Source organism: Diuraphis noxia, unplaced genomic scaffold, assembly GCF_037042655.1.
Source record: "Diuraphis noxia isolate RWA-SAM2 unplaced genomic scaffold, SU_Dnox_SAM2 contig0001, whole genome shotgun sequence".
Taxonomy (NCBI): domain Eukaryota; kingdom Metazoa; phylum Arthropoda; class Insecta; order Hemiptera; family Aphididae; genus Diuraphis; species Diuraphis noxia.
This window is the reverse complement of record NW_028301711.1, coordinates 100650317-100678078: the sequence shown is the minus strand read 5'-3', so window position 1 is coordinate 100678078 and position 27762 is coordinate 100650317. Positions and strand designations below refer to the sequence as shown.

General features: G+C 28.8%; 2 protein-coding genes across 3 annotated transcripts; one reads left to right on the top strand and one right to left on the bottom strand.

Moving 5' to 3' along the window:
- Positions 1-19327, top strand: LOC107164509 (uncharacterized). The gene is made up of 6 exons (XM_089220760.1): positions 1-327; positions 11932-12056; positions 12742-12966; positions 13812-13947; positions 15998-16130; positions 19028-19327. The coding sequence occupies exons 1-6, from the start codon at positions 40-42 to the stop codon at positions 19111-19113; spliced, it is 993 nt and encodes a 330-aa protein (XP_089076886.1). The 5' UTR covers positions 1-39; the 3' UTR covers positions 19114-19327.
- Positions 19177-26514, bottom strand: Zw (glucose-6-phosphate 1-dehydrogenase Zw). 2 transcript variants are annotated; one of them, XM_089220754.1, is made up of 11 exons: positions 26318-26514; positions 25513-25855; positions 22138-22256; positions 21918-22064; positions 21614-21831; positions 21374-21532; positions 21078-21297; positions 20790-21009; positions 20379-20584; positions 20147-20307; positions 19177-20075 (listed from the first exon to the last, which is right to left on the bottom strand). In XM_089220754.1, the coding sequence occupies exons 2-11, from the start codon at positions 25562-25564 to the stop codon at positions 19979-19981; spliced, it is 1599 nt and encodes a 532-aa protein (XP_089076880.1). In that variant the 5' UTR covers positions 25565-25855; positions 26318-26514; the 3' UTR covers positions 19177-19978. The 2 variants fall into 2 exon arrangements, with proteins under 2 accessions (XP_089076880.1, XP_089076873.1); XM_089220747.1 differs by lacking the exon at positions 26318-26514 and adding an exon at positions 26109-26279.
- Between the last annotated feature and the right edge of the window lie 1248 nt (positions 26515-27762).

Genomic DNA, 27762 nt, shown 5'->3' with positions numbered 1-27762 from the left:
TACAGTAATCATCGTTTAGCCACCAGCCGGAAACGAGTGATGAAGGAAACGCCGGCGGCAGCGACGATCGACTCCAAGTCGTGTAAAAGAAACAACGAAACGGCGACGGACGGGATGTTGGACACCACGGACAGGAAGAAGCCAACCGTGGGTTCCCGTCGTCGGATAACCGCGTCGTCATCCGGTGGACGGCCGTCGTGTACCACGGTGACAGTCCTGTCCGTGGTGGCCGTTGCTTGTTTCATGGCGGTCGTCGACTTACAACACGCGACTGCCGTTTGTCAACATTGGCTGTCGACGCTGTTTCAGTCGGCTGCCGATCAACAGGTAAGTTGATGCAAAATAATAATAATAAATAGGAAAATAGGTGCTAGAGACAGACAGAGATGTTTCTCGCGGAGAGACGAAAATAATTTAAAACATGATCGATGTACTTATATGCTATACATTTATATAATGTATTATATTTTATTTAATATACAATATTGCAATATATCGTAATATAATCACACGACTGCATATACGCATAATTGCGTCTCGGGTATTTATGGGGGCAGTGGCGTATTTAGAGGGGGTCAACCCCCTCCCGCTAATGTATGGTTGTTATTGGTTGGTATGGTCATAAATAATTAGAATTTAAGAGGGTGATGAAATATAAATTTTTTTGTTACCCCTTCCCCCTCGAAGAAATTAATTTCTATATATGCCACGCCATTGTATAGGAGTAATACCAACTATAGTTGTATCCCAGTTTTTTTTTTTGTAGGTACATATCAATTACACGTCGCGTATATGTTATAAAAACTAAACAATATTTCTCTTACCGTTTTTATACAGACTTAAGGCTTGTCTGTAATTATAATTTCACCACAGGTAGGTTAAAAATATTGTTTTTGATTTTTATATTATTATTGTATTATTGCGTTTATAATAGTAACTGTATAAAATATATTACCATAATTGCCTATTAATAATAAATATGTTTTTTGTATGTTTATTGATATGTATTTTGTAATTTCGATTCTGGTAAAAATGTTATGGTATAGGTAGAAATTTGAAAGATAACTTTTTTATGAATCTACTAAAATGTAATGATAGAAGATCTGCAGTTATATGTTTTAAAAATTCATCTTTATAACTTTTTATAGGGGACGCGACTCGTAAGCAGCGATCTAAATTTTTAGTATATAATTATTTAGCCGAGAATCATTGTTTTATAAAACAATTAATAAGTAATAACCGCGACATATAATACACGTAATACATCAATGTACAATAAATTTGTTTTTTTGTTACCTTTTTTTAGTTTAAAAAAGTCCACTCAACAGATAACAATATTCCGATATTCGTATCTATTATTTCACGATTCGTAATAATTTATGAGAAAACCACATTAGGCAGGAATTGTATTCGCACATTGCGTAAAACAAGTTGTGAGCTGTAACGCTCCACAGTATAGGTACACAGGTGTGCGTGTAGGTACTCTTTAGATCTCATCATGCATTATTCAAAACAGTTGTACTTACCTATATAATATAATATGTAGACCTTACATTTATGAACATTAACGTCGTGTACCACATCGTTTTTTTTTTTCATCGTAGAAATTATGTTTTACCTAAGTGCCTGCCTACCATCATTTTGCATTATGATATTCATAGGTCATGCAAGTATGAGTACCGCCGGACCGTGCACGAAAACCGTGTTGTTGCGAATAGCTCGGAATGATATCTCCTCTTTTATATTCATTTTTTATTTATTTTTTTATTTTTTTTTTGTTTTACTACAACCTATTCTGGGAGAAATCAGCAACAGGAACTATATGCCCACTACCCATAAAAATACCAAACAGATCCATCACCTATGACGCCTCTGCCGATGCCTATTATATTTATACATAGGCATATATAGGCATATCTAGCTGCACTTCTGCAGTGAGCAGTATCTACGAATGTATTTTACTGGCATGCATTACGATTTTATACCAGCCATATCATTAATTTTTGTTCTAAATATTTCCGCTGTGTTGATTTCTGTATATAATATTATTGCTATAGGTGCTTATCAACGATAATATATTTTACACCCAATAGATAGGTATATAATAAGCTACATCAAAATCGTCAAATAACATTTACCGAGGTATATGTATATAGACTCGCGTGTTATTAATCGCAAACATGAAAAATATAATGTATCATATAATAATATATAGGTATACCTACCTACCGTATTTTGGTCAACATTCGACGTACAACAGAATATTATATTATTATTTTATAGAAAACAGTTTCTTTTTTATAATTATTGTTTAAGTATAAACTTCATCGACATAGATTATTAGCATATTATATAGTGTTAAATTAATATTTAATGCATTATTATTGGTTTAGATTATAATTTTATTTATCAAAGTCTATATGTTTACAAAATTTTAATATATACTCAGTTGATTTGAAGCTTCTGTTGTGTTTGGATTGTCGAAAACAATGAGATGGTTTGTTGTTGAATATTTTGGGAAGTGAAATAGTGGATAATTATGCTCTAAATTATTCAATTGATCTAATGGGATCCTTACTAATCAAGTATAAGAGGGCAAGATGTAAATTTATTTTTCTGGATATATTATAATGTCCCATCAGATTGATGTTGAAATATATTGAGTTCCAATGGTTTTGATATGTTTTTACTATTAATTTATGACGTGTTTAAAATCAATTTTGTAAATCCACGTTATTTTGTATATACGTACTATTCTTTATGTAGGTGCATTACTATAAAACGTAATCATTTCTAAACAATATATATATAAGTTTTACTGTTTTAGCGCAAACGTTACTTTCATAGGATTACTATACTCGTGAATAGTGTTATTATTTTAACAAATGCAATCGACTGTATAGGTACATAAGCAATTATTTCCATAAACAAATATGTCCATATACCTATACTGAATCCGTATAGGAATGTTTATTCTGTGCACGTATATTATTAGCATTCAAAGTTCCGTTGAAAACTTTTACGCTTAAATTTATATTTTTGAAATTTTCATTCCTATTTTTCTTTACTTGTCCTGGCTATAGTATTGGACATAAGCCAAGTTCAATAATTTAGATTCAAAAAACTCGATATACAGAACCATATTATCTCTGTTACCGCCGTGAATTCATAGACCTGGTGGCCAACTGTCCTTAAGTTACATTATGGTAAGCAAATAATATATCATACATCGATAGCATCAGTGACGTGAAGCCATTGCCATTGACCGTATTATGGTATAAATTGTAAAAAATAAAAGACTAAGTTCCAACCATGAGACTTATAAAAACGGTTATGAAGAAACATTTTACATGTTATCAATTTATCATTTATATGTACAATTATAAAATTTCATAGAACTTATTTTTTTTTGAAAAATTTAAAACTGAATTTTAATTTAAAACTAGAGTAGGAAATGTTGTTAACACTTCTACTTAGTAAAATGTTGTGGAAAATATTATAGAAATATAATTTCTTACGCGCCGTACAAAAAATCATAAATAACATAATAATTATCTATTATGTACTAAGTACTTATATATTATATCTTCTTTACTACATGATCGGAAATTAAATATTGATGATTATTGATTACTAATCAAGTATGAAATTAGTCTGACCATCTAGAGATGATTTTGAGAACATAGTAAAAAACATAAATTTAAAAAAAAAACATGTTTTTCAATATTTCAAGAAGGGTGAAGTTTAAGTTCGAAATATTCCATACTACTCATTACTCATAACCCAATAATTATTTATAGAGGTTATTACGATTACGGGATATAGTAATAATAACGACTTAACAGATATCAAATTTTGATTTATTCTGTTAATTGCAGTAAACATGTATTTATGGCTATTGGTTAGTAGTTACCGTAATATGAAACTGCTAGTGGATCAATTTTTTTAATATTACACACGCATAACTTAAATAAATATTAAAATATCATAAGATAGTTAGATCTGCGATAATATAGCGCAGTAATTTTAACGCACGACAATTTAGCGCTGAAGTTTCAGCGAATAATACCTAATATATAAGTATATATAACACATAATATAACATTATTTACACACAAAACAAGTCAGCGCCCATCACATTCATTAAAATACACTACATTTATTAAAATTTAAAATACACTCTCATATCAAAATATGTACCTTTTTTGTTCAGTAACAGGATATAGGATATAATTAATAATTATATAGTCAACGGCATCTGCAAATGTGGATTTGCCCCTATACCTTAAACTTTTCCAGTTTAACCCACAGTCAATCACCACGACTCAGCAGATGATTTTGTTAAACGGTACCTATCTACCTGGTGCCTACAACGCTGCAGTTGTGTCAAATCAAAAAATCTCGAAAGTCGAAGTAAATAATACAATCGAAATAATCTAGGTAAATGACTAACGGAGTGTATTGATTTATGACTTAATTAAGAAACATTCATTCAAATTTAATTATTATTTATATCCACCGCGATTAAATGATTCTCCTCAAACGTAATTGTAGGAAACAAAATCTATGCACACTTGTAGTACCTGTATTATTATACGTATATATATTATGTAGTTAACAGCAACTTGGCACCAATAATGTATTAAAATCAAATATTTTCAGTGCCCCGCGGCCATCGACAAAGTTGCCCTTGATTGTACTTACCTATATGGTTAATGTTTATTTTTATTTAAAGTCATAAAATAAATAGATAGGAAACGATAAAATCCATATCTAAAGTAAACGATGCAAAAACGATCCTTCGGGTGGTGATCGCAATCAATAAATTGATTATTGTATTTTTTATATGCAATACTACCCGCACTGTGTGAACCGGCCAAAATAATAATGGCCGCAACACGTGTATTATTTTTAATGTAAATATGTCAACTGCAGCGTCATTGTTGCTGCATCTGAGATCCGTTTCAGTCATTTTCCCACCGTTTATCTTAGCCATAATATAACGCGCTACAACTAGTGTAATTCGTGTTAATAGAAAGGTCCCGACACCCGTAAAAAACAGATAGGTACCTACCAACGATTTATGGTTACATTATTATTCTCCTTCTTTACCGTGGTCTTGTTAGTTGTTCGTAACAATTACTGTTCTTTTGAGACTTGAAATACCCGCGGTTTATGGATTTACACGGTTACAAATAATTTTGGGTTAAAACCGAATTATATATATATATAATATAAGTATACCATTAGGGATAGGTATATCAGAGAAAAAATTATGACGGACCGGAATTTTTTTAGACTTGCAGCTTGCAGGTTTACGTGAATTTTGGTCATTGACGTTGAACATTCAATAAGTAGATAAAATATTGTGTTGAACATGATATATTACTATAGTTAATGACCTAAAAAGTTAAAACTTAAAAGTATTGTTATTTTTTCAATCAAAATTCAAAACTTATGATTAAATCAAATATATTTTGTATATATAGTACAAATTTTATAGTTTCATCATGGTTAATTATCTATTTTTTTTTGCATATATTTTACTTATTTTAAAATTTATTAGAGACCTATTAAATTAGTAAAAGAGGTGTTACCATTGGGTATCTTCCTCATCATGTTATTCATGTCATTTTGTTCTATGTTAATACATCAAATTTGCTCATTGTAATTATTGTATACAGATTGTAAATTTTCTTTCTAATAAAAAAAAAGTTTGCTATCCTATATAAAGATAATGAAAATTACTAACAAGCTTTTTGTATATTTGTTTTTTACGTAATGTAGTCAATGCATTGTGTACGTGCGAGGCCTAAATAACAGGAAGCCTAGGGCAAAGGTGAAAACAACAATTTTTTTTACCTTTTCCTATAATTATTCAATTTGGCAGGAACTATGGATACAATATAAGAATATATTAGAATATTATAAAATATTATCATGTCACCGCGCGTTATTGATAGAACCATTTTAAAAATGGGTAGAGCGCCTATCATTAGTTGCAATTGCAACTATAAATAGATTAGTCCACACCAATCGAGGAGCTATAGCGAGCTTACGACTGTATTACGCTTAATTATTTTGATATTTATATTATGCCTATGAATAATATTCTACTTGAATTTAAAGTAAAGAGTTACCTAAGTGTTTAACTTATATTTATTACCTATTTTTCTCGAATACATCTCTAGACCGCATCAAATGTTTTAGGAACGTCGTTAAATAATTTATGTGTGATACGGTGATATAGTCGTGCACAGAGATTACTGTACACATATAATTATTGTTGGAAAAGCATTGAAAACCAGTCAGTCATTTTTTGTTGGAGTTCGAAAACATTGAATCTATACAAAGTGATCGCCACATTATAACTATTTGTACTGATAGTTCTTCAGCCATATTTTCTGTACCACAATATATTGTTCATCCATAATGCTAGACGATCGTCTTTTGAATATTGAAGAAAACTCATATTCTTTGTACTTGCTTTACTTTGCCAAAATTTTACAGAGATACACATTCCGGTTTACTTTCCATTTTCTTTAGTTTTTTTCATATAAATATAAATAAAAAATGTTTGCTGGGTCAAAGAGCTTGAAAATTTAATGAATAATAAAATTACATACATTTTTATTATAGTTGTACACGAATTACACACGTCATAAATAATAAATATAATAAATAACAATAAATTAAACGAAATAATTAGGTCAGCGTATTATCATACTAGTATTTAATATCAATGCCCCGTATAATACTATTAAAAACTAACATACCCTTTTACTATTATTATTTTTTTTATATTAAATTATTAAATTAAAAGCATTTATACTATACATTGCTTACTGACCTAGTGTTATATTATTATAAATTATGATAATTGTTAAAAAATATTAATAATGTCTATTCCTACAATGATGTAAAATGTACGAATGTTTATATAGTAGTAATGGTTAAATGTATTTATTTATTTCGTGTGATTATAATAGCTGGATAATTGCTTTGATTCTCAATGTAGTTAGCGATAACTGATGGCTATACTGCTAGTAATTACTATAGTAGCTACTTATAATTACTACGTTTAGTCGTTGCCATTAAAATGGTTTAAGATCGATATTTCATAAATTCGTTTATATTCGTATGTGAAAAGGTCATTGGACGAAGAGAAAATATCATAATATGTACTTCAACATCATCATACAAACGTAATAATTCAATACTGTTATATACATTATTGTTCAGAAACATTTTCAACTATGGTATTATACGAAGTATATTCACCATCGAATTCAAAAAAAATTTCAGCATGGCTAAAAAATGTTTGAATTACAGTGGTAGATGAATATAATACTAAAATGGTATAGGAAAATTTCTAACTATCGAAAGTTTAGAATAGTAAATAATACATTTTGGAAGACGGCAGTTCTCTTGAAATTCAATAAAGTGAATATAACTATTTGATATAACTTGCTGCATACACAATTTGAAGACGTTAGGGATAAAAAAAAAGTCATGTAGCCTACGTAAGTACATTGGTGTCTATCTTCCCTATGTATAGGAACCTACCTGACAATAATACGAAATCGTATAAGTCCTCTAGCTTGTTATGCAAAAATACGTTCATGTAAACTATATATGCATGAAATTAATTTAAAAGAAATAAAGTTTAAATGTGCTCTATAAAATAATAAACCATGAAATGATCAACAACTGGTCATTCTTCGCAATTTTGGCCACATAGAGAAATATTTAAAAAGTGGATCCGTACCTAACAGAGCATTAAATAACAACATCCATTGCAGACATAATTTTTAAAATCTAAGATTAGGTATCGTTAATTTGAATTCAAAAGAGAAATGTATTGAAGAGGAAAAACAAATGTTTCATATTATTAGACATGAATGGTTATGATTAGTTTCAATATTTACGATAGATAATACTTACAGTGAGTTTTGTGTGATCACTAGCTGGCTATAAAACCAACAATTATTTATTGGAATATAAAAAACGATCAATTAAACCAATTCCTATTATGTTGGTTATAATAAATTGACCTTTTTATCTTCATCAAATCCACAGAGTGCCGTCACGTTTATTTTAACTTTTATGCATTTTTTATACTTAAAATATTTAATTTTATAGAGCTGAAGATTATAAATGAATAATTTATTGTAGCAAGTATAATATTCCTAATCATGTTGAATTAGATTCGAATTCAATTAATCGGTGCTAAAGTGCAATCGACAGACGATAAATACTTAATTGTAATGATTTTCTTTTTTTCAATGGCACTTGTAACTTGCTTAATTTTGATCAATATACTATTACATACCCACAAACACACACACACACACACAAGATAATTCTTTTTCTAAAAAAAGTTTCACTTTAAAAAAAATTAATTTTATTCGATAATGTGATATGAAAAAATTTAAAACAAGTATTTAAAAAAAATTAAACTTTTCGAATAAAAAGTGTAGATAATGGATCACGTTGTGTGAGTGTGTGTATGTGTGTTTGTTGATAATGGTATAGGTACCTATTATTATTATGTAGCAGATATAATCGAAAAAATTACTACGTATTTATAAGGAATTATACTTTGAACATGGAATATTTGCCACAGGCCCAATATGTGCAGTATACCTAGTATCTACCTGCATGTAGTCTACCACCTATATATCTAGTTATAGATGAAAAATCTTTCTTTTAGTAGGGCACAAAACATGTCGATTATTTAAAACACGCACTTTATGCAATATAAATTTTAATCAAACACGTGGCTTGTCGATTGATCGCAATGAACCCAGTTCTTAATTAAACGTTTAAATAATTATAATATACGATAGGTACGCATATCGATTGTTTATAGTTTGTCCATGTTAAACATTTTCTTTTATATAATTGTATATATAGTTTATAATATAATTAACGCTCAGGTTAAGTCTCACCACCCGCCCATGAATTACTTTATATATATATATATATATATATATATATATATATATTATTATACCATTATTTTATTTCTTTGTTTGACAAAATAGTATGATGCGTACCTTCGAAAGTTCACGGCTCGGTATTATCATAGGTTATATTCTATAATAATTGAACTACATTTGGCCACACTCGTAATTCCAATTAAACAGATTAAACTGTATGACCAGCAGACGGTCATTTCATACGTTTCTGGCCTAATTTTTACTGTAATGATCATTGCGCACACTCCGTAAATAATAATAATAAGTATATTACAAATTTTCTAATTGGTCGAAAAATGCTTAACCCTATGAGCACCTACTGCATGTTTGCACCGTATGTTTGTCTAGCTAATCCTTTTATAATGATTGCTACTTGGGCGATGTTTCAGCTTTTAAATAGTGATAATAAAGCCGTTACATAAAAAAAAGTGAAAAGTTTCAAGTCTGGTAATGATTGTATAATAACTAATTATTTTGAATTGTAATAAATTAATTCATATCATTTGAAAACGTTGTTGTTTATATATGTATATATATTTACTATTGAAATAATAGTATAAATTATAATAATATAAAAACCTATCTAATTTTTGTCAAAATTCAAAATGCAAACGCTCACGTAGTTTTACGCTTAATTTTTAAATTTCAAAAGCAACAATTTTAGAAGCTCCTAAATATTATTTGAATTAAATATATATAAAAAATAATTTATACATTTTCCTAATTTTTAATGTATATCAAAATATACGAGTAAAACAAACAAAAAAACCAAGTTTTTAGTGTACTCAAACGAAACTACAGTACCTACTTGTTTATCGATTAGCTAATTTAGCCCCCATACACACTAATAATCGTACTCAATTTCTATCTATGAATTTATTTAATATGTGCAGTAATCCTACAAATATAACTATAAACACATACCTACATAACACCCAGAATAGTAAATTATTTCTAATTGACGACTCGCGTGATTATTTATTTATTAGACTTCACTCTCGAATGTGATAAACTTTAAGTCTCTAAAAGCGTATAATTTTTCAAAAAACTGCATTCTCAAATCATTTTAATATGTGCATCATATGTACCCACTTATTATGAATATACTCCATGAGGCATTAAGTAACGTTTTGTAAATTTGTAATACAACTAATATAATTTGTGTACACCGTACACTTCTGTCACAGCCATTAACCGTCTACACAGTTGTTTATCGTTTGCTCATTCAGGCAGCACACGTGATAAAAAAAAAAAACGCTTCAGCGATTATTGGTATTATAGCAGTAAATTATGTTTTGAGGGTTTCATTAAAATCACTGTAGCAGAAAAAAGTATCATAAACCACGAGCAAGTCCATCAGATTGTTAATATATTGTGTCAACCTGGAAACTAATCAAAAGTCTTAATACCATTTATCATAGTAATTTATAAATATTTTATCCAGTTTTAAATATATTAGTATGAGTGTATTTCATATTCTGCCACTCTGGTTCAACATAAATTATACATAATATAATTATAATATAAATAAGTATGACATTGAAAAATCTAAATTGTACTTTATAATATTACCATGAATAAGGCTTTTTATTTATAAGAATATAAATATGGAAAACTACAATAGGTAATTACTAGTTTAGTAATAAATTTATATTTGTACAATTTTACTCACAATTAAAGCGCTAAATCCAAAAACTAACAACGGCAACAAAAAGAAGACAACTTTTCTGCGCTTATGTTATAAATAGTGAATTATTGTTATTATATAACATATAGGTAATTATAAAAAATATTAAAACGGCTAAAATATACCAAAAAAATCTATCAAAAGCATATTTTAATTTACTGATTTCTAATTTATTTTTTTTACATTGCAATTATACTTGAAAACAATATTATAGGATAAAATGATAAAAATGTATTAAAGTATAGATTTTATATTTTTTTGAAAAAATGAAATACAGTATTATTAATATTATTGAAATTAATCAATTATTTATGGCAATGGCATAATCAATAAAGTGCATATTATAATAAGATAGTAAGTTATGGGCTAATTAAGATTTGCAATTTCAATTATTTTGTGTTATAAACTTCAATTATATTGTAAATAAAATGATTTCACTTATCTTAAATCAGAAATCAGAAAATATTCTAAGTAAGTTTTCTTTCATAACTGGATGTGGAAGTAGTATTTTTATTGTTTGCTCCGAGACCGAGAGATTTGCAGGTACCTACCTATAATTTTAAATGAAATGCATTTTCTGTTTGAAATAACACATATGTACTTATTTATAAATTCTAATATTAACCAATTAGACATTTCTAGAAAACATGTTACTTTCACATGTATAATGTTAGTAATATGTGGTTCACTGAAAATATATCATAAAGTGTAATTACCCACCTAATCTATACTCATGTCTAAATCAAGGATTTATATTCTCGTATTAAACGTCTAAACATGAAATTTATAAACAATAAAATTTAATGAAATATTTCCAAAACATTCTTAGTATTCCCCAAAAAATCATTTAATAGAAACGAGAATAAATAAAATAAATATTTAAAATAGGTAGGTACTTAATTATTTAGACCTCCGAGTAGTTTTAGTAATAATATTTTTAGTGAAGACAATAAAGTTAGGGGTATCGACAATTTCTATTTAAAGAAGTTCTAGTTAATCAATTTCGATTGGATTGATAATGCTTGATATTTTATAATGAGTAGAATTCGATATTTAATACATTTTATTATTTTCACAGAGAAGATATTAATAAATAAATAAATAAATAAATAAATAAATAAATACAAATATTTATTTTAAACAAACATATTTTTTATGATTACTTAATTTTAGTGCTAACCCATAGTTAGTATCAAACAGGTATATTGGTATATAGTAATAATTTAAAAAAATTGTGTACAATCCGATATTTTGATCAAATAGTGCGCATTGACGTTACCGGACTTTTTTGAGGACATACTACGGCCGCCAATAGATTGTTCCTACTGCCAAGGATTGGACGCCATTGAAAAGGTATACAATTTATCAGCCGAACATTTTGAAAAGCAGTAAGTTAAATTATTTTGAATTAGTTATTTTTGTTGAAATAGAAAAATATTATTCATAGAAACATGAAAAAAACTACACGGTAACATTTGATAATATTTATAGGTAACTAAAATTAGTCAATTAAAGCTAAACAAAACCTACCGTATTAATAAAAACAAAAAAAAATCATTAATGCTGAGAATAAATAATATTATAATAAATAATTATAAATTTATAAAATGTCTTTAGAAATAGAAGTTGCAAATAAACACATAATTTCCAATTCAAAATTGTTTTTCGTTCACCAGCTATAAAGAGACTTACTCACCTGATTTTTAATCATTACCAACCATGGCCCATAGGTAATGATTAACCTATCTAAGTACCTACAATTTTTTAACGTAGCTTGGCTTAAATAAGGCCATGGTAGCCTCGATCTTTAAATAAAGTTTTTACTGATTTTTGTGTTATAAATGTTTGTTGAATTTTCCATCATGATGGTGGGAAAAATTATATCAACTTAATGTCTAATAGATATCTTGAACAATTTGTTTTTGAGAAATGAGCAAATTCTGAACATGAATCGTTTTTTTTTTACTTGGTAGACTGCAGACATGTTGAGATGAAGCCTCCTCGAGTTTATATACATATACACATGTTTTAACGATTTAAGGGATTTTTAAATGTTATCTATTTTTTTCATAGCTACGCGTACACAGGACGACCAGTAGTGGTTGTTGAAAATTCCAACGCCGAGAGGTCGGCCGATTTTGGATTTAAACTTTTCAAAAACTTGTCCGATTCCAAACTTTTAACGCCATGCCAGTTTTTCCCGTACAAAACCGAATTCACCACGCTCGAGGAAGCTCTGAATATGGACGACCAACGGGCAGCGATGGCACCCGGATATGCGCCGTGGTACATTGGATGGTACGTCGGATAGTACCTATTACATATAATATTATTGGCGTACTAGAATTTTTTCATAATAACACGAATCTATGATGGCTTTTTTAGTCAGCATTTCATAATTATTTGAAAAGATACTTTAAACTATTTAAGGATGTATTAGTGGTGGCATGTGATGATTAGGGATGGGCGTTCTGTGCTATGCCCAAGGTCAGGGAGACCCTATGTTTCCTTATTTGTTTTTAATAATGTTATGGTACCTATGCAGAGAAAAAATCCAGGGTCTCACCAAAAATATTTCCCAGGGCTCCAAAATACGTAGTGCCGTCTGCACTGGGTATATTAATATATCCCTGACACCCCGCTGCGTACTCCACTAGGAGTTATAGCCTTTAGGTAGTATAATATTAGGAAAATAACGAAAATAGCAAAAATGAAAATAATGAAAATAATATATAATATTTTCCTATATGAAAAAAAAAATGAATTCAATCAAAATTTTTAAATTTTTCTTGATCGATATGTTTTATATTATGTTTACGTATTATTATAGTTTATTGTACAAAAATAGAAACTATTTATGATTAAGGGTATAATAATGTTAATACTATTCTTAAGGATTTTGATGATGTAACATTTTATGTTTATTAAAATAAGTCTTAAAAATAAAACTTACAACACCATCCCCTCCCTAAAATTTGACTGAAATTGCCGGTTTATGTAGCTATAAGAACCTTCTCAAATAGCATAATAGTTATTGCTGGTGTGGATACTTGCATAATATTATTATAATAAATTAATAGGTTAAATAACATTAGGTAGGTATATAAAATAAAAAACAAAAATTAATTTTGAAATAATCTCAGGAGCAATTGTGAACGTAAATCAATAAACCGTTTGAAGGAACACATATCTCTACCGAGTTTCTTGCCAAAGCTGTCAGACAGGAAGCAAACTCTTTGGATTTTTATGGGCACACCGGGACACGGAGCACCGATGCACGTAAGTATCTGTACAGCTGACATATTTTTTATAAAATTCTGTACGATAATAAGACATATATACAGGGTGATTCTTTTAAGTGGGTACACTAATTATCTCGAAAAGTATTTACTTTTTCAAAATATTTTTTTACATGGTTTCAAGTTGTTAAAAAACCAACGTTTTTATTAAAAAATTATATTTTTTATCCTAATCATTTTTTAAGTTTTTTACTTTTTTGAATGACAACATAGAGTTTTCATTTCATATTCCAAAGCAGAATATTTTTCTAAGTATTTTGATTCATAAAAATCGAATTTAGGACGAGTAGTTTATGAGTTATATGTATTTAAAGTTTAGACAAGCGGAGTAGTGGACAAACATTTTGCGGGGTAACCCCTTACTACTCCACTCTGCCAATCTAAACTTTAAATACTTATAACTCAATAAATACTAGCCCTAAATTCGATTTTTATGAATCAAAATAGTTAGAAAAATATTCTGCTTTGGAATATGAAATTAAAACTCTATGTTGTCATTCAAAAAAGTACAAAACTTTAAAAATGATAAGGATAAAAAATATTTAAAATAAAAATAAATTATTTTAATAAAAACGTTGGTTTTTTAAGTTTTAACAACTTGAAACCATGTAAAAAAATATTTTGAGATAATTGGTGTACCTACTTAATAGAATCACCCTGTATATATACAAAATCAGGCTTGTTGTTCCCAGGTAAAAATAGTAAATACTATATATAAGATATAACAAATTTAATATTCAATATAACAATATGAAAATTATCAAACAACAATAGTGTAAGTTAAAAATGTATAAATTAAAAGAAAAAGGGTCCTCATTTGATAGTTTCATTAAGCGATTTATCGGCTCAAACATATAATTGGTTGAACATTATTATATACAATGGAATGTGGAAAGTAGTTTTATTATTAGTAAAACGTGAAGGTGTACCTTAAAACGTACTAGTGAGAAAAGAGATGGAGCATAATTAATATCCGAAGAGATGAGTTTTGTGAGAAAAGCAGTGATATGGGAGTATCAATGATCAGTTAATGTGGATGAGTTGAGTTTAGACTTTAGATACAATCGAAAATTTTTGTACAGCATAAATATAATTACAATGTAACCTACACTTTATTCTTAATTTAACATTTGGCATATTATACAATGTTGAATTCATAGTTCACAGATAGGTATGTATAATAAATATTATATTATAATATTAACATTTTGAAAAATAATATGCTTGTGGGGAGGGGGAAGTTGAACCTCTAGTCACTCCTAAATTCTGCCTAAATAGTATAGGTATATTCAGCAAGTGGTGTTCCAACTTGACATGATATTTTTATTTTTTTTTTTATTTAGATTGTTAATAATATGGCTATTAAAATAAAATAATTCATGTAATTATATTTTTAACGAGTTACAAACAGAATATTTAGTAGAAAATATAATAGTAGAATAGTAAAATAAATGAATAAACAGCGATTAAAGGACATTAACACTAAAAAACTAAAATAATTTTATGGGAAATTGTTATTGTATGCGTGAAAATCTCAAAGTTCGTAGTAAAGGGTTTTTCACGCTCGAATCGCCGACTAAAAAAACAATAAACAACTATCACCAATGTTTAACTTGTAGTTTTCTCATACGAAATAATCGACGTACCACCCAATTTTTTTTTAGTTGTCGATTCAAACGTGAAAAACGCACGACAAGCGTAAAAATGATGTGCAGACATCTCGATTCGTATGAGAATTTCGCAAAAAAACACAACTTGGGTGTTCATTTTCACATTTAAGATAATGTTCTAAAAATATGATGATTAAACCCAGATTTTGAAGATTGAAAAAAAATTTCAAACAAATCTTCATTGGGTCATCAGACTGAGTACACATATACTAGTTACCTCAACCATTTCAGAAACACCCTGTTTAAAAGCAATTCATCGCCCCTCTCAAAAATCAAGGATTTAATAATTTTTTTATCTTTTCATAAATCACTGAACACATTTGTGGTGGAAATCGACTGTGCACCTCATCAACCCACAAGATCGACAAAGTGGCATTTCCATCATGGCAGACGCAAATCAGTGGATACAAAAAATGGACATTGCGCACACCGGTCGAATGTTTTTTTAAATGCAAACGAATGTTCGAAGTGTTCATCGAACCTGGTTCAACGAGTGAGTGCCTATATTAGTATCTACCGATTAAAACGCAAATAGTTGGTTTGCTAGTAGACTAAACCCTCCTAAAAGTTGTATAGACCCGCACAAAATATCTGAATATCGCCACATGTATCATTAAAACGTTTTCATCTCTACATTAAAAATGTTCAGCCCCTCCCCCCCCCCCCATTTTAAAAACTATTCACACTAACTTACACACTACAGTGGTTGTGTGCACTACTGCACTATTATGCAAGGTTACGGGGCAGCGAAACGGCTGATTTTAAAAATAGATTTTCTTCGTCGTAATTAAAATAAGAATTCTCACTCGATGTTATTAGTTCAAAGATAACATGCCATTTAGTAAACACAGAACAGTGGAGTGGCTTATGCAATAAAATCGATTTACAAAAATAATGGCAGTTACGTAGCCGCACAGCGTTCATTTTTTCCATAGATAATAAAAGAATGGATAGGCCATTCCTATATTAACAACGAATGTAGGAAAAAATAATCCAGGGAAAAATAAGACATCGGAAAAATAAGCCACGGAAAAAAAAGCCAAATTACAATAATCTATATATATAAAAATGGAGACAAAAATGTATAACAATTCATCAATTGAGAACGGCTGAACCGATTTCGCTCACTCTTTTTTTGTTAAGGTTTTAACTGTTTTAAGGTTCTTACGAATGAACAATAATTTGAGAAAGTTATCGGGTTAGAGAAATATGATGAGGGTGTGATGAAATTAAAGTGGCGCCATCTGCCCAGTAAAAAATTAAATAAATAATATTAATATGTTTTGGTAGTCAAAGGCAACCATTTAAACAAACAAGTGCTCTCGAGAGCAGCTGGACTTATTTTTAGGATGGACATTTTTGTTTATTTATAAATGGTTGCTTTAGTGACGGTTATTATTGGTCCGTGTTATTAGTGATGGTTATATATTAAATATTTATCTGTTAGTCCTATATACATTCTTAAACAGCTTGCGACCGATTGCGACAAAATTTAGTACAGAATTTTATTAGACATATGGGCAGAAAATATGGTAAATTAGAAAGTGTTATGTCTAAATATCATTGAATTGAATATTTAAATTGTCAACATTATATTGAAAAAACGAAGAAAATTACATAGTGATATACGGAATTGAATATCGTTGTAAGATTATAATATATTTTAACTACTATCTATCATTATGTATAAAAATATACTAATAGCATCATCACATGAAATGAATTTAACACACAATATGAACTATGGACCATAAAAGAGATAGAATTTTTAATGGGCTAAAAGTGCATGGGTTCAGCTAGTTAAATATATATATCAAATAAAATTAAAGAATTAAATAAGGTATTATTTAAAAAAAGTTTACACTTTATTGTTCATATTGTATACATATATATATATAATTATTAATACACAGGTTATATGTTACTATTTATTATTCATAGTAATAAATATATTTTAGATTCTAAGCAGCAATGAATGTATTGATTTTATTAAACAAAAAGTTTAAATTAAAAATATATATTTATTTATTTATTTCAAGATAGCATGTAGTTCATACTGCAACATGTACATTTAAAAAAGAATCATCCTGTACAAAGTATATACATTAATACATTATTATACTTATACATATTAATCTAGGGTGTAAGACATAAATCAATTGATTTCAAGATAATATCCACAAAATATTATATTAATTTTATTCAATGTATATTATAATATTAACAATTTTATTTTTATATATGAATACGGACAATACAGTATGATCAACTGTGTTAAAAATTTTAAATTAATTAACATATAACCTGTGTATTAATCATTATATATATATATATATATATATATATATATATATATGTATACAATATAACCAATGTTTAAACATTTTTAATAATTATTTAAATTTTATTTTTTTGTACATTTAATTATAGTTATTTTTTATATATTTGACCAATAATGTGTAAACAATTTTTAAATAATACTTAATTTAATACTTTAATTTTAATTGATATATATATATTTAATTATTTTTTCCCTGGATTTTTTTTCTTGGCTTTTTTTCTGACTACCATTAACAACATAGTGGTTTGCGAGCCGGAATGTGAATGAGAGACTGATTGCTTTTTATATGGTGCTCTCACTTTAGTAAGGGGTATTATCATTTATTTAATAGCAATTTTTATATTTTTATACTGATAAAACCCCTTGTAATCTCATTGTTCATGCCCATGCGATAAGGCGTGATGGCCTATCCATTCATTTATTATCTATGATTTCTTCTTAATTTTAATCTTAAACGCCATACTTCGGTGGTACCACTGGCTAAGGCTGATAAAATTTGGATAACCAACTTGGAAGAAACGGATTCAGCATTGAAAAAAAAAGCCTGAACACAAAAAACTATCCGCACACTGATAACATTGGTGCTATAAAGGCTATCCTCAATAAAGAGTCCTAGGCGTTCTGCATGAAAACATTTAAACATGTATACATTTTTTTTTTTAATAAATGGCAAGTTGTGTACTTCATTATGATAAAAAATAATTTATTTTAATTTTAAAATTCATCTTTAAAAAACGATCGTTTTGCTGCTCCATATACATAGATAAATTTTAAATAAACGCGCTATACATGATATAGTTAATCATAATAATATATTAAGTAAATTAATCATCAATTTGAAAAACAAAACATAAATATTATTTATTATTATCATTTGATATACAAATTAAGGACTTGTGATATTCTGGATCTAGATAAATATAATATTTATGGTAATGTTGAAAAATTGCTTTGTTAACTATGCATGCAAATTTGTATGATTATAATTCAATAGAAAAATAATTATTATATTCTTATCTTATTATATTATACCATCAATATTCTTATAGTTGTACTAGATACAAATATTTGGTACCATGAAACACAAACTATTGGTCAAGATATCAGCATAACTGTTGGCGGTGAATATGATTGAGATACAAGACATAATCCAAGAATATAGTAGGTACTTAAATATTATAAATCATTAATACTAGAATTTCAATGGCTTTTTTTATTATTTTAAATTAACATACACCAGCCACATGTATAAGAAATTCGACAATTTTACTATTTTAATTTTTAACATAACTATTCGTCTACTGTAAACATTTGATTTATAAAAATTAAATTATTATATATAATCAAAAGCATATTATTTTAATAATGGATATTTACCCTGTGGTCGCAATACATCTAAAAAACATAATATCATAACAATTGAAACATTGAAAGTTAATTTAGAAAGTCAGGTTGAAAATACAATACAATTGTATTGTTATATATGACAAAAACCCTGGTTTTTTATTATTTGTATTTATGTATTTATGTGTACAAGTAATACTGAGTAGATATTATTTGGCTTTCTAGACAAAATATTGTAAAAGAATACTCCAGAGGTCAGTTACGTAACATGAGCACATCTGTTATTTTATATCATGTTATTGCTAAAATTCATAAGTATAACTTATAAACAATTAAGTTTACTAAACTATGCTTGATTAAAATAACCAAGCAGAATTTAAATTAAATTTTAAGTAAAAAAAATTTTTTTGAATAAACAAACAAATACAAAACAAATTTATAACACAAGAAAAACCAGTAAAAAATGATTTAAAAAAAATGGATATTCAAATGATAATTTATAATGGGCCAAGTGAGTAACCGAAATGTTTTAAAATAATTCATATGGCAGATGTTTAAATAAATTATTTTTATAGGCAATTATACAAGTACATATTATTATGCTAGTTTAACAAATATATAAATATATTGTTCCAAAACAATATTTGAAGGATGAACTAAGTGTGAGGTTTCACCCATTTGTAAGATCCATAATATTTGAAGTTATTGGCAAGAGAAAGATCATCAGCTTCATTAGGTCCACGAGTACCATATCTATAAAAAAAATAAAAAATCACAAATTAAACTGAGGTCTACAGACTAGTTGATATAATTATTCAACATACTCGTATGGTGTTGGTTCAGGGTGAGTCAATTCAATTTCATGGAGAAGAGGGGTAAATATACGCCAAGCCTCGGAGAGCTCATCAGCACGCACAAAGTGCATTTGAGAACCACAAAAAACATCCAATATCAATCGTTCATAGGCGTCTGGTAACTTAACATTCTAATAAACAAAATTGGTATTATACAACATAACAAATTTAATATTCATTAGAAAAACAATATTTAACTTGCCTTATAACGACTATTATAAGTTAAGTCCAATTCAGTTTCTTCCATTTCAAATCCAATACCAGGTCGCTTAGTCATCATCTTAATGTATACGGCTTCATCTGGTTGGACGCGAATGACAAGTTCGTTTCTTTTCAGAACTCCACCAAATATGTCACCAGGCACATCATGATATTGAATTCGGATTTCCGCCTTTCGTTCATTCAACGCTGCATCAAAAGGAAAAAATATTAAATTAAAAATATTAACTTAATTGTTAGATTCATATAATGTGTCCGAATCAGGTTTATTTGAAAAATATCAAATAGGTTATGGAAATTCAACAATAATAAACCAATTTGAGAAACATTCAATACCTTTTTATAAATTAATAATAATAAGTAATCAAAAAATAAATTTAACAAACATGCATACCTTTTCCACATTTTAGTACAAAAGGTACACCATCCCAACGTTCGTTGTTGATCCTCAATACAGCCGACGCAAATGTGGCTGTTTTTGATCCACTTGGTACAGTCTTATCATCAGAGTACCCAAATTGTTTGTAATCTTCAGAAGCTTCTTTATTACCTACATACTGTCCCAAAACCACATCGGACATTTGTACTTTGGGTATACATTTAAGTACTTTGACCTAAAATATAATGTACATATCATTAGATAACAAAAATGCACAACCACAGCTGTTTCCAGATATCTAACTTTTTCATTTCGAACATCATCGGGATGTATAGTAGCTGGCTTTTCCATGGCTACCAAACTAAGGATCTGGAGTAAATGATTTTGCATTACATCACGGATTATACCGAAACTGTCAAAATATCCACCACGTCCTTCGGTCCCAAATGGTTCTTTGAAAGTTATTTGCACCTGTGCAATATTGTCTCTGTTCCATCCAGTGTTCAATATTCTGTTTCCAAACCTGAATAAATTTACAACATAACCATTATGCATTATTATATTCATTGGGACAAATATTTTTTTAACGTTTCCTTTACCTGAGTGTCATGAGATTTTGAACCATCTCTTTGCCCAGGTAATGATCAATACGGTACACTTGATCTTCACTGAACAACTTGGACAAATGGTCAGAAAGTTTCAATGAACTAGCAGCATCCCGACCAAAAGGCTTTTCAATGATAACACGAGTCCAACCTCTAAAAATAAATTATATTAAAGCTATAGTGATCTATTTGTAGTAAAATCATAGTTGTAAATAAATCGATTGATCTACTGACTTATGATCCATGCATGTTTCATGGATGTTTGAGGTAACCACCTCAAACAACGAGGGTGGTATAGCCAAATAGAACAGCCTGTTAGAGGTACCAGAAATCTCGTGTTTGGAAAGTTTTACATTCAGAGTGCGGTAATCAGCAGAAATGTCATAAGACCCAGCAATATAAAAGTTGTAAGACCAGAATTCGGCAAGACGTTCTTTCTCATTTTCGTTGCACTACAGAATAAAATGCAAATTAATGAAACCTTTAATAACAGTTGTTTTTTAAATCATTAATAAAATGGAATGTTACATTATCCTACTTTTAAATATGGTGAAACGTTGCTTATTAGTTGTTCCATACTTAATTTTGATCTGGAATATCCATAAATGAATGTCTTGTCTGGAATCAATTTATCGCGGAACAACATCCAAAGAGTTGGGTAGATTTTCTTTTTTGCTAAATCTCCCTGCGTAATTGAATTGAGTTAATACATATTATAACAGTCAGCAGATCTATACAAATCTGGATAAATAATTTACCGAAGCACCCATCACAACAATCAGGTGAGTGATGTTTTGATCATAGTGGGCCCCCTCTACATCCATTTGAGGAGAGTTTAAGGACGTTCTTATCAAGCGTAGAGCTTCTTCTAGAGTGTCTAATCAACAGAACAATAAAAAATTAGTAACAAAAAATATAATAAGTGCTAACTTTACAATAGAAAAAAAATAATGAAGTTTATTTTTAAAAGGCAATTTCTTTAAAAAAATTTAAAGAAATTTCTATTAAAATAATGATTAGTGTTAAAAATCGTTATTTCATCTAATGTTATGGATTATTAGTTTTGTTATTATAATAGGCATACAAAAAAATTAATTATCTATTCATATGGTAATTAAACAACGAGCAAAAGCTAAAAAGAAGTTTATATTAATGTTGTTAAAAATAGATAATATTTTGTAGCAGTATTACTATTTCAATTTTTATTCTTAATAAGTTTTTAATAAATTATTATAAATGTGTTATAATAGTTTGTAAATTTATAAATTATACTTGTCTAACCTTAAATTTACTATTAATCTCTTGGCAACAATAACATATGAATAATAATATATTTAACAACCACCAATCATTAATAGTTTCCATTATTTTGTATTGATTCAATAATAACAATAACTTTTGGTAAAAAATGGAATTCGTGTTTAAAAGAATATACACATTGTGTGTGGTTAAATATACTCCACTGAACAGTAAGATATAATAAAACACATAATAAATTGTATTTTTCACATCAAAATTTTAGATAACTTCAATAACACAAACATGGCTAATATAAATGTATATTAAAAATTTAATTGCACTACTCAAATTTCACAACAAATAAATGTTATACAAAAGTAGGGTACCCAGTTCCAGATAAACTTCAGGTGTAAGCAACAGAGGTCTCAACTCTTTTAAATACTTCCCCAATGTTATAGATATTTTGTGCTTTCTTATAAGAATTTTAAATTAGAGAACCTTCATTTTTTTTTACACCTGGACCCTAAAGGGGTTTAAAACCTGGCAGGTACCTATTATTTATTTAATATTAACATAAACACTGAATGATAACTGAAACAAAAATAATGAAGAGCAAATAAATTTTATAATCTATATGGTTAATATTACTCTTTTGATGAAAAATGATTTAAGTATACCAATAGTTATTATTATAATTATAATTACCTAAAGTATAATATATTAGATTGTGTATAAGTATCTAAATGTTAAAAGTAATACTATAGTAACTAATAGGATTAAATTACATTAATTTACATTAATTAGAGAGAAATAAAATAACCAATAATTTAAATTATAAAGATAATATATGTTATTTAATGAGCAGTTTAATATTAAAGATAAAATATAAATAAAATGTTGAAGAACCTATTATTAGTATAATTGTTTTCATTGTTATCAAAAAAGTAAAATGTTAAAATATGATATAGGTAGTCACTACTCACTAGTCATTGCAAATTGCAAATTGAAATTAATTATTTTGAGACCTTAAGAGGACACCTAACATCTGCAAATTGTTAATGAAAACAGTTTTAAGTCAAAACAAAAAATGTCCATCGTAAATAGAGAAAAACTTAGATTCTAAAATGTTATTTTTAATATCAGTTATAAGAAAAAAAGTAAGTGATTATTGCTTTTAATCAGTTACTTTTATGTTTTTCAAACTTTAATAAAATAATAATATTTATTGGTCATGTGGTGATTAAAAAATAAAATTGACTTTAAAATAATGTAATTTAAATTGCATATATAAAACCCCTTAAAAATGTAAAGTTTTTTACATATTTTTATTGAATATTCTTTATAAATATAGTACCTATAACTAAAATAAAACTATATATTATTCAACAATGAAAATATATATTCTAGTATTTCACTAACTATCTAACCACTAAAAAAATCACTTATGTCTCCCCACCTATAAATAATTTGATATTTTATAATTTATTATTTATTTCATCAATAAATAGTACATAGGTATCTGATATGAATTAATATTTTTTAAATAATTAATTTTATTTAAATAGGTATAAATTGAAATAATAATATTGTCAATTACAAGCTTTCAATTACATACTGACACTTAGGTATTGTTCAAAAAATTGTTTACAAAAAAACGAATAGATAACATTACCTTTATAAGCTGAGACACTTAATTTTCCAATTAATGTTATTCAAACAATCTATTTATTTGTTATCACTAGGTACCTGATGACAAAATTATAAATTGACAAATATGAACAAAAATGTTACAGGTATTTATATCTTCCTTCAAAATGATATACATTATATAATTTAAAATATCCAATCATTATAATTATTAAAGTAACTACCTATTAATAATAATTTCATACGATTATAAAGATAAAATTTGTAATAATTTGTTGTAAACATCATAATTACCGGACCATATCGAACAAAATATTCAGAGCAGTAATTAATAAAGATTTATATAAGTACTTAATACACCTACTTTTACCGTGTCAATAAATGTTCATCATAATATAAAGTCTTAAAATTACATTTAAACCAATAAAACTTCTATTTTATAATTGTAAATTTAAAATAATAGTAACAACAATGATTTAATTATAAACAATCAAAATTAAAATGACTGTTTAATAATATTTTTTTTTTCTTTGACTAAGTATGTCTTAAATAATTAATGAAAAAAAAAAAATAGGTACCTCTAATTAAAGGTAAGGTATGTAACTACATTAACAGAGGCATTTTGGATTTTCAGCATTAAACATATGAACCTTTAAGAGCTTTACATAACAAAACTATCACTTACCTAACCTAGCTTATTCGCTTATTATTTTTATTGTATGACATTAAGGTATCATCAAATATAAAAAATTAAGCGAATTTCAAACTATATAAGTAATTAGTATTTGAAAATGTCTTGAAATTTGTCCACGCATTTACATTATTTTAATTACTTACTCACTACATACTTACTTCAATTGATAATTTAAATATAAATTATTAGTAATTGAATTAGAAATTTAAAAATGATTCATTAGATAAAATATTAAAATATTATTATTGCAATTTTTTAATAAAAGCTCATGTGCATTACCAAAGCATGAAATTATAAATATATTATCATACAATAATTAGTATAGTACTCGTGGGATAGTTATTGTGAATAATTTATTATTTGGCAAATACCTACAGATAGAGGTAGGTTATCATTAAATTGGAAAAGTCAATTTTTTTTTTTTGTAATGGAGATGTGGAGAGGTAAGGACTAGAAAATAAAATTAAAACCACCACAGAGTGAAAGGCCCACGTGCGGCGAGACACCCGGATGTATTGTCATGTCAATAGACAATATTAGGGAGTTCACTCACTCATTTTGGATCGTTCGACGAGATCGTAGTGTCCACTGTTTTTAGAAAACATCAGCCGACAACTGGTGGACAGACAAGCCACTGGCAGGAGGTGTGTGCTCTACACACAACTGTACCGCGACTATATTTTAACAGGTGGTTGTCGGCTGGTGTCGTCGTCCGTTTTGGTGGCGTACGAGTGCGCGTCTGAAATGGACTGCGGAGATCGACGATTGTGGGTCGACTGCCGGAGAAACGAACGTATTAGTCAATGATAACGGGCCGGTAGGCAGGCAGGCAGGCAGACGTCAAGCAGGCACAACAACAACAATCGAATGCGGAGAAGGCGTAAAACCGTACAAAACTATAATAATAATATTAATGTTATTATATACTGTATAGGGACAGAGACGATATTATTATAACGATTATGGTTTTCGTTGCGCGGGCCGGTCGACGGGTAAGTGGTGGTCGAGAGGAGTGAAGAAAAAGAGGAAAACAAATGGACGAAATCGAACGATAGCGTACAACCAACGAATATCGTCGACTGAACGGCAGACGGCGGATGATTGCTACCACCGGCTCGCGCACCGAACTCGTATCAAAGTCTGACCTACTTTTAACACCGCCGCCGCAACCACCACCACCGTCGCCGTTCGCCGAAAACGTTCACTTTTCCCGTCGGCGACTACCGGTCAAGTTCAACCGTCGTCGTCGGCCGTATCGACGGCGGTTGCCGATTATAATGTTAAAATATTCGTAGTACACAGTAATAATTGTTTTCGACGTTAAAATGTCGAGATAAAGAGATAATATTGATAATTACACAACGGCGAACGGCAGTGGCTGCGGCGATTTCGAGTTATGACGTCCGTGTCGTGACCTCGGTGTTATCGGTTGGCGGCGAAAAGGCAAACATTGTGAACCCGCAGCTCGTTATCGACATTGCGGTTAAAGCTTGAAAAAAATAATAATAATAATAATAATAAATACGGGCCGAGACAGTTGTAGGGTCTGTCGATTATCGGCGGGACAGACAATGTGCGCGATGGACGGACATAACCTATTTTCGAGCCGAAACGGTCCAGCGGCGGTGTTATCTCGGCACGATGACAGTAGTTGTGATATCGCTGCGAGCCATCGGTGATTTCGATTTTCAGCGCCAAAAACCGCACGTGCGTGTTCATTCACCGCGCCATCTGCCCGCCGGAGGAAGCTGTTTTCAAAAATTTATGTTTTTGATTGTTAATATTTATTAATGCTTGGATACCTAATCGTAGGTAATTTGGGAAGTCCGGAAGGCTTTTTTTCTAACGAGTGGGAGAGTGCAGGGACAAATGTATTATACTGAAGAGAACAAATAATAATAATACAAATCGTAAAGATTATTTTTAGATAGCACGCAATGTTGTCGTTTGTATTGGTGATTAATGATTATGATTAGGTACGGCCACGGCTGAACATGAACTCAAAGTTATAAAATGTTAAATCGTTGAAATAATTCATCATAAAACTTGACTTTTCCGCCAAAATATCTTGAAGGATGAAATGTAGGTTTAAATTTCGTTCCTATAATTGTTTATATTTATTGTTATGGTCTTGAATATAATATATATATATGTATATACTAAGCATATATGTGTACTACGGTTATTACCTAATACCTGGCTATATCTAGTCCTACCAGTCTTGGTTATGATTTAAAAATGACATTCAATCACTTTGGCACCATATTACCATGATCAAGGGTGATCACTCAATCACCGAGCGCCATTAGATACGACATTTGTAGGGTACAGGCAGTCAGGCTATAGGCTCGTCAACAATAAATTATTTTATTAATTAATAACTTTAAGTTCAGCCTACCTACTATCAATATAAATTTATTATTTTGTAAAATTTTTATTTTTAAGTTACCTAAGTGTTCTGCTTCAGAGTGAAATTAAAAGTATAATTCAAGAATTGGTAGATGATTAATTATTAGGTACCTAATAATCTGCCTAACAATCGTCAGGATGAAAAAATAAAGGCAAAATCGATGAATAGAATTACATGTCAGACTGTTAACTAGGTACCTATATGTTCAATGTTATGATACCAACAAAATGTTTTCGAAAAACTTACAACTTAGGTATCACCTAACCTAACCTTAAGCTAGTTAAGCTTATCTACTTTCGAAATAGCTAGTGTGCTCACAGTGCCCACTATCTTATTGTTACCCGCCACCGATCCATCAACTGTGTATAAAATATCATTCTTCCACCAGCCGAC

Bases quoted from the DNA above. Each gene is read 5' to 3' on its own strand.
- LOC107164509 (XM_089220760.1), top strand. From the start codon at position 40: ATGAAGGAAACGCCGGCGGCAGCGACGATCGACTCCAAGTCGTGTAAA. The intron at 12,057-12,741 runs GTAAGTTAAATT...TTTTTTTCATAG, and splicing joins GCCGAACATTTTGAAAAGCA to CTACGCGTACACAGGACGAC. The intron at 16,131-19,027 runs GTGAGTGCCTAT...ATATTCTTATAG, and splicing joins CATCGAACCTGGTTCAACGA to TTGTACTAGATACAAATATT.
- Zw (XM_089220754.1), bottom strand. From the start codon at position 25,564: ATGTTTTCTAAAAACAGTGGACACTACGATCTCGTCGAACGATCCAAA. The intron at 21,533-21,613 runs GTCAGTAGATCA...ATTTATTTTTAG, and splicing joins GAAACATGCATGGATCATAA to AGGTTGGACTCGTGTTATCA. The intron at 21,298-21,373 runs GTAAAGGAAACG...AAATTTATTCAG, and splicing joins CAAAATCTCATGACACTCAG to GTTTGGAAACAGAATATTGA.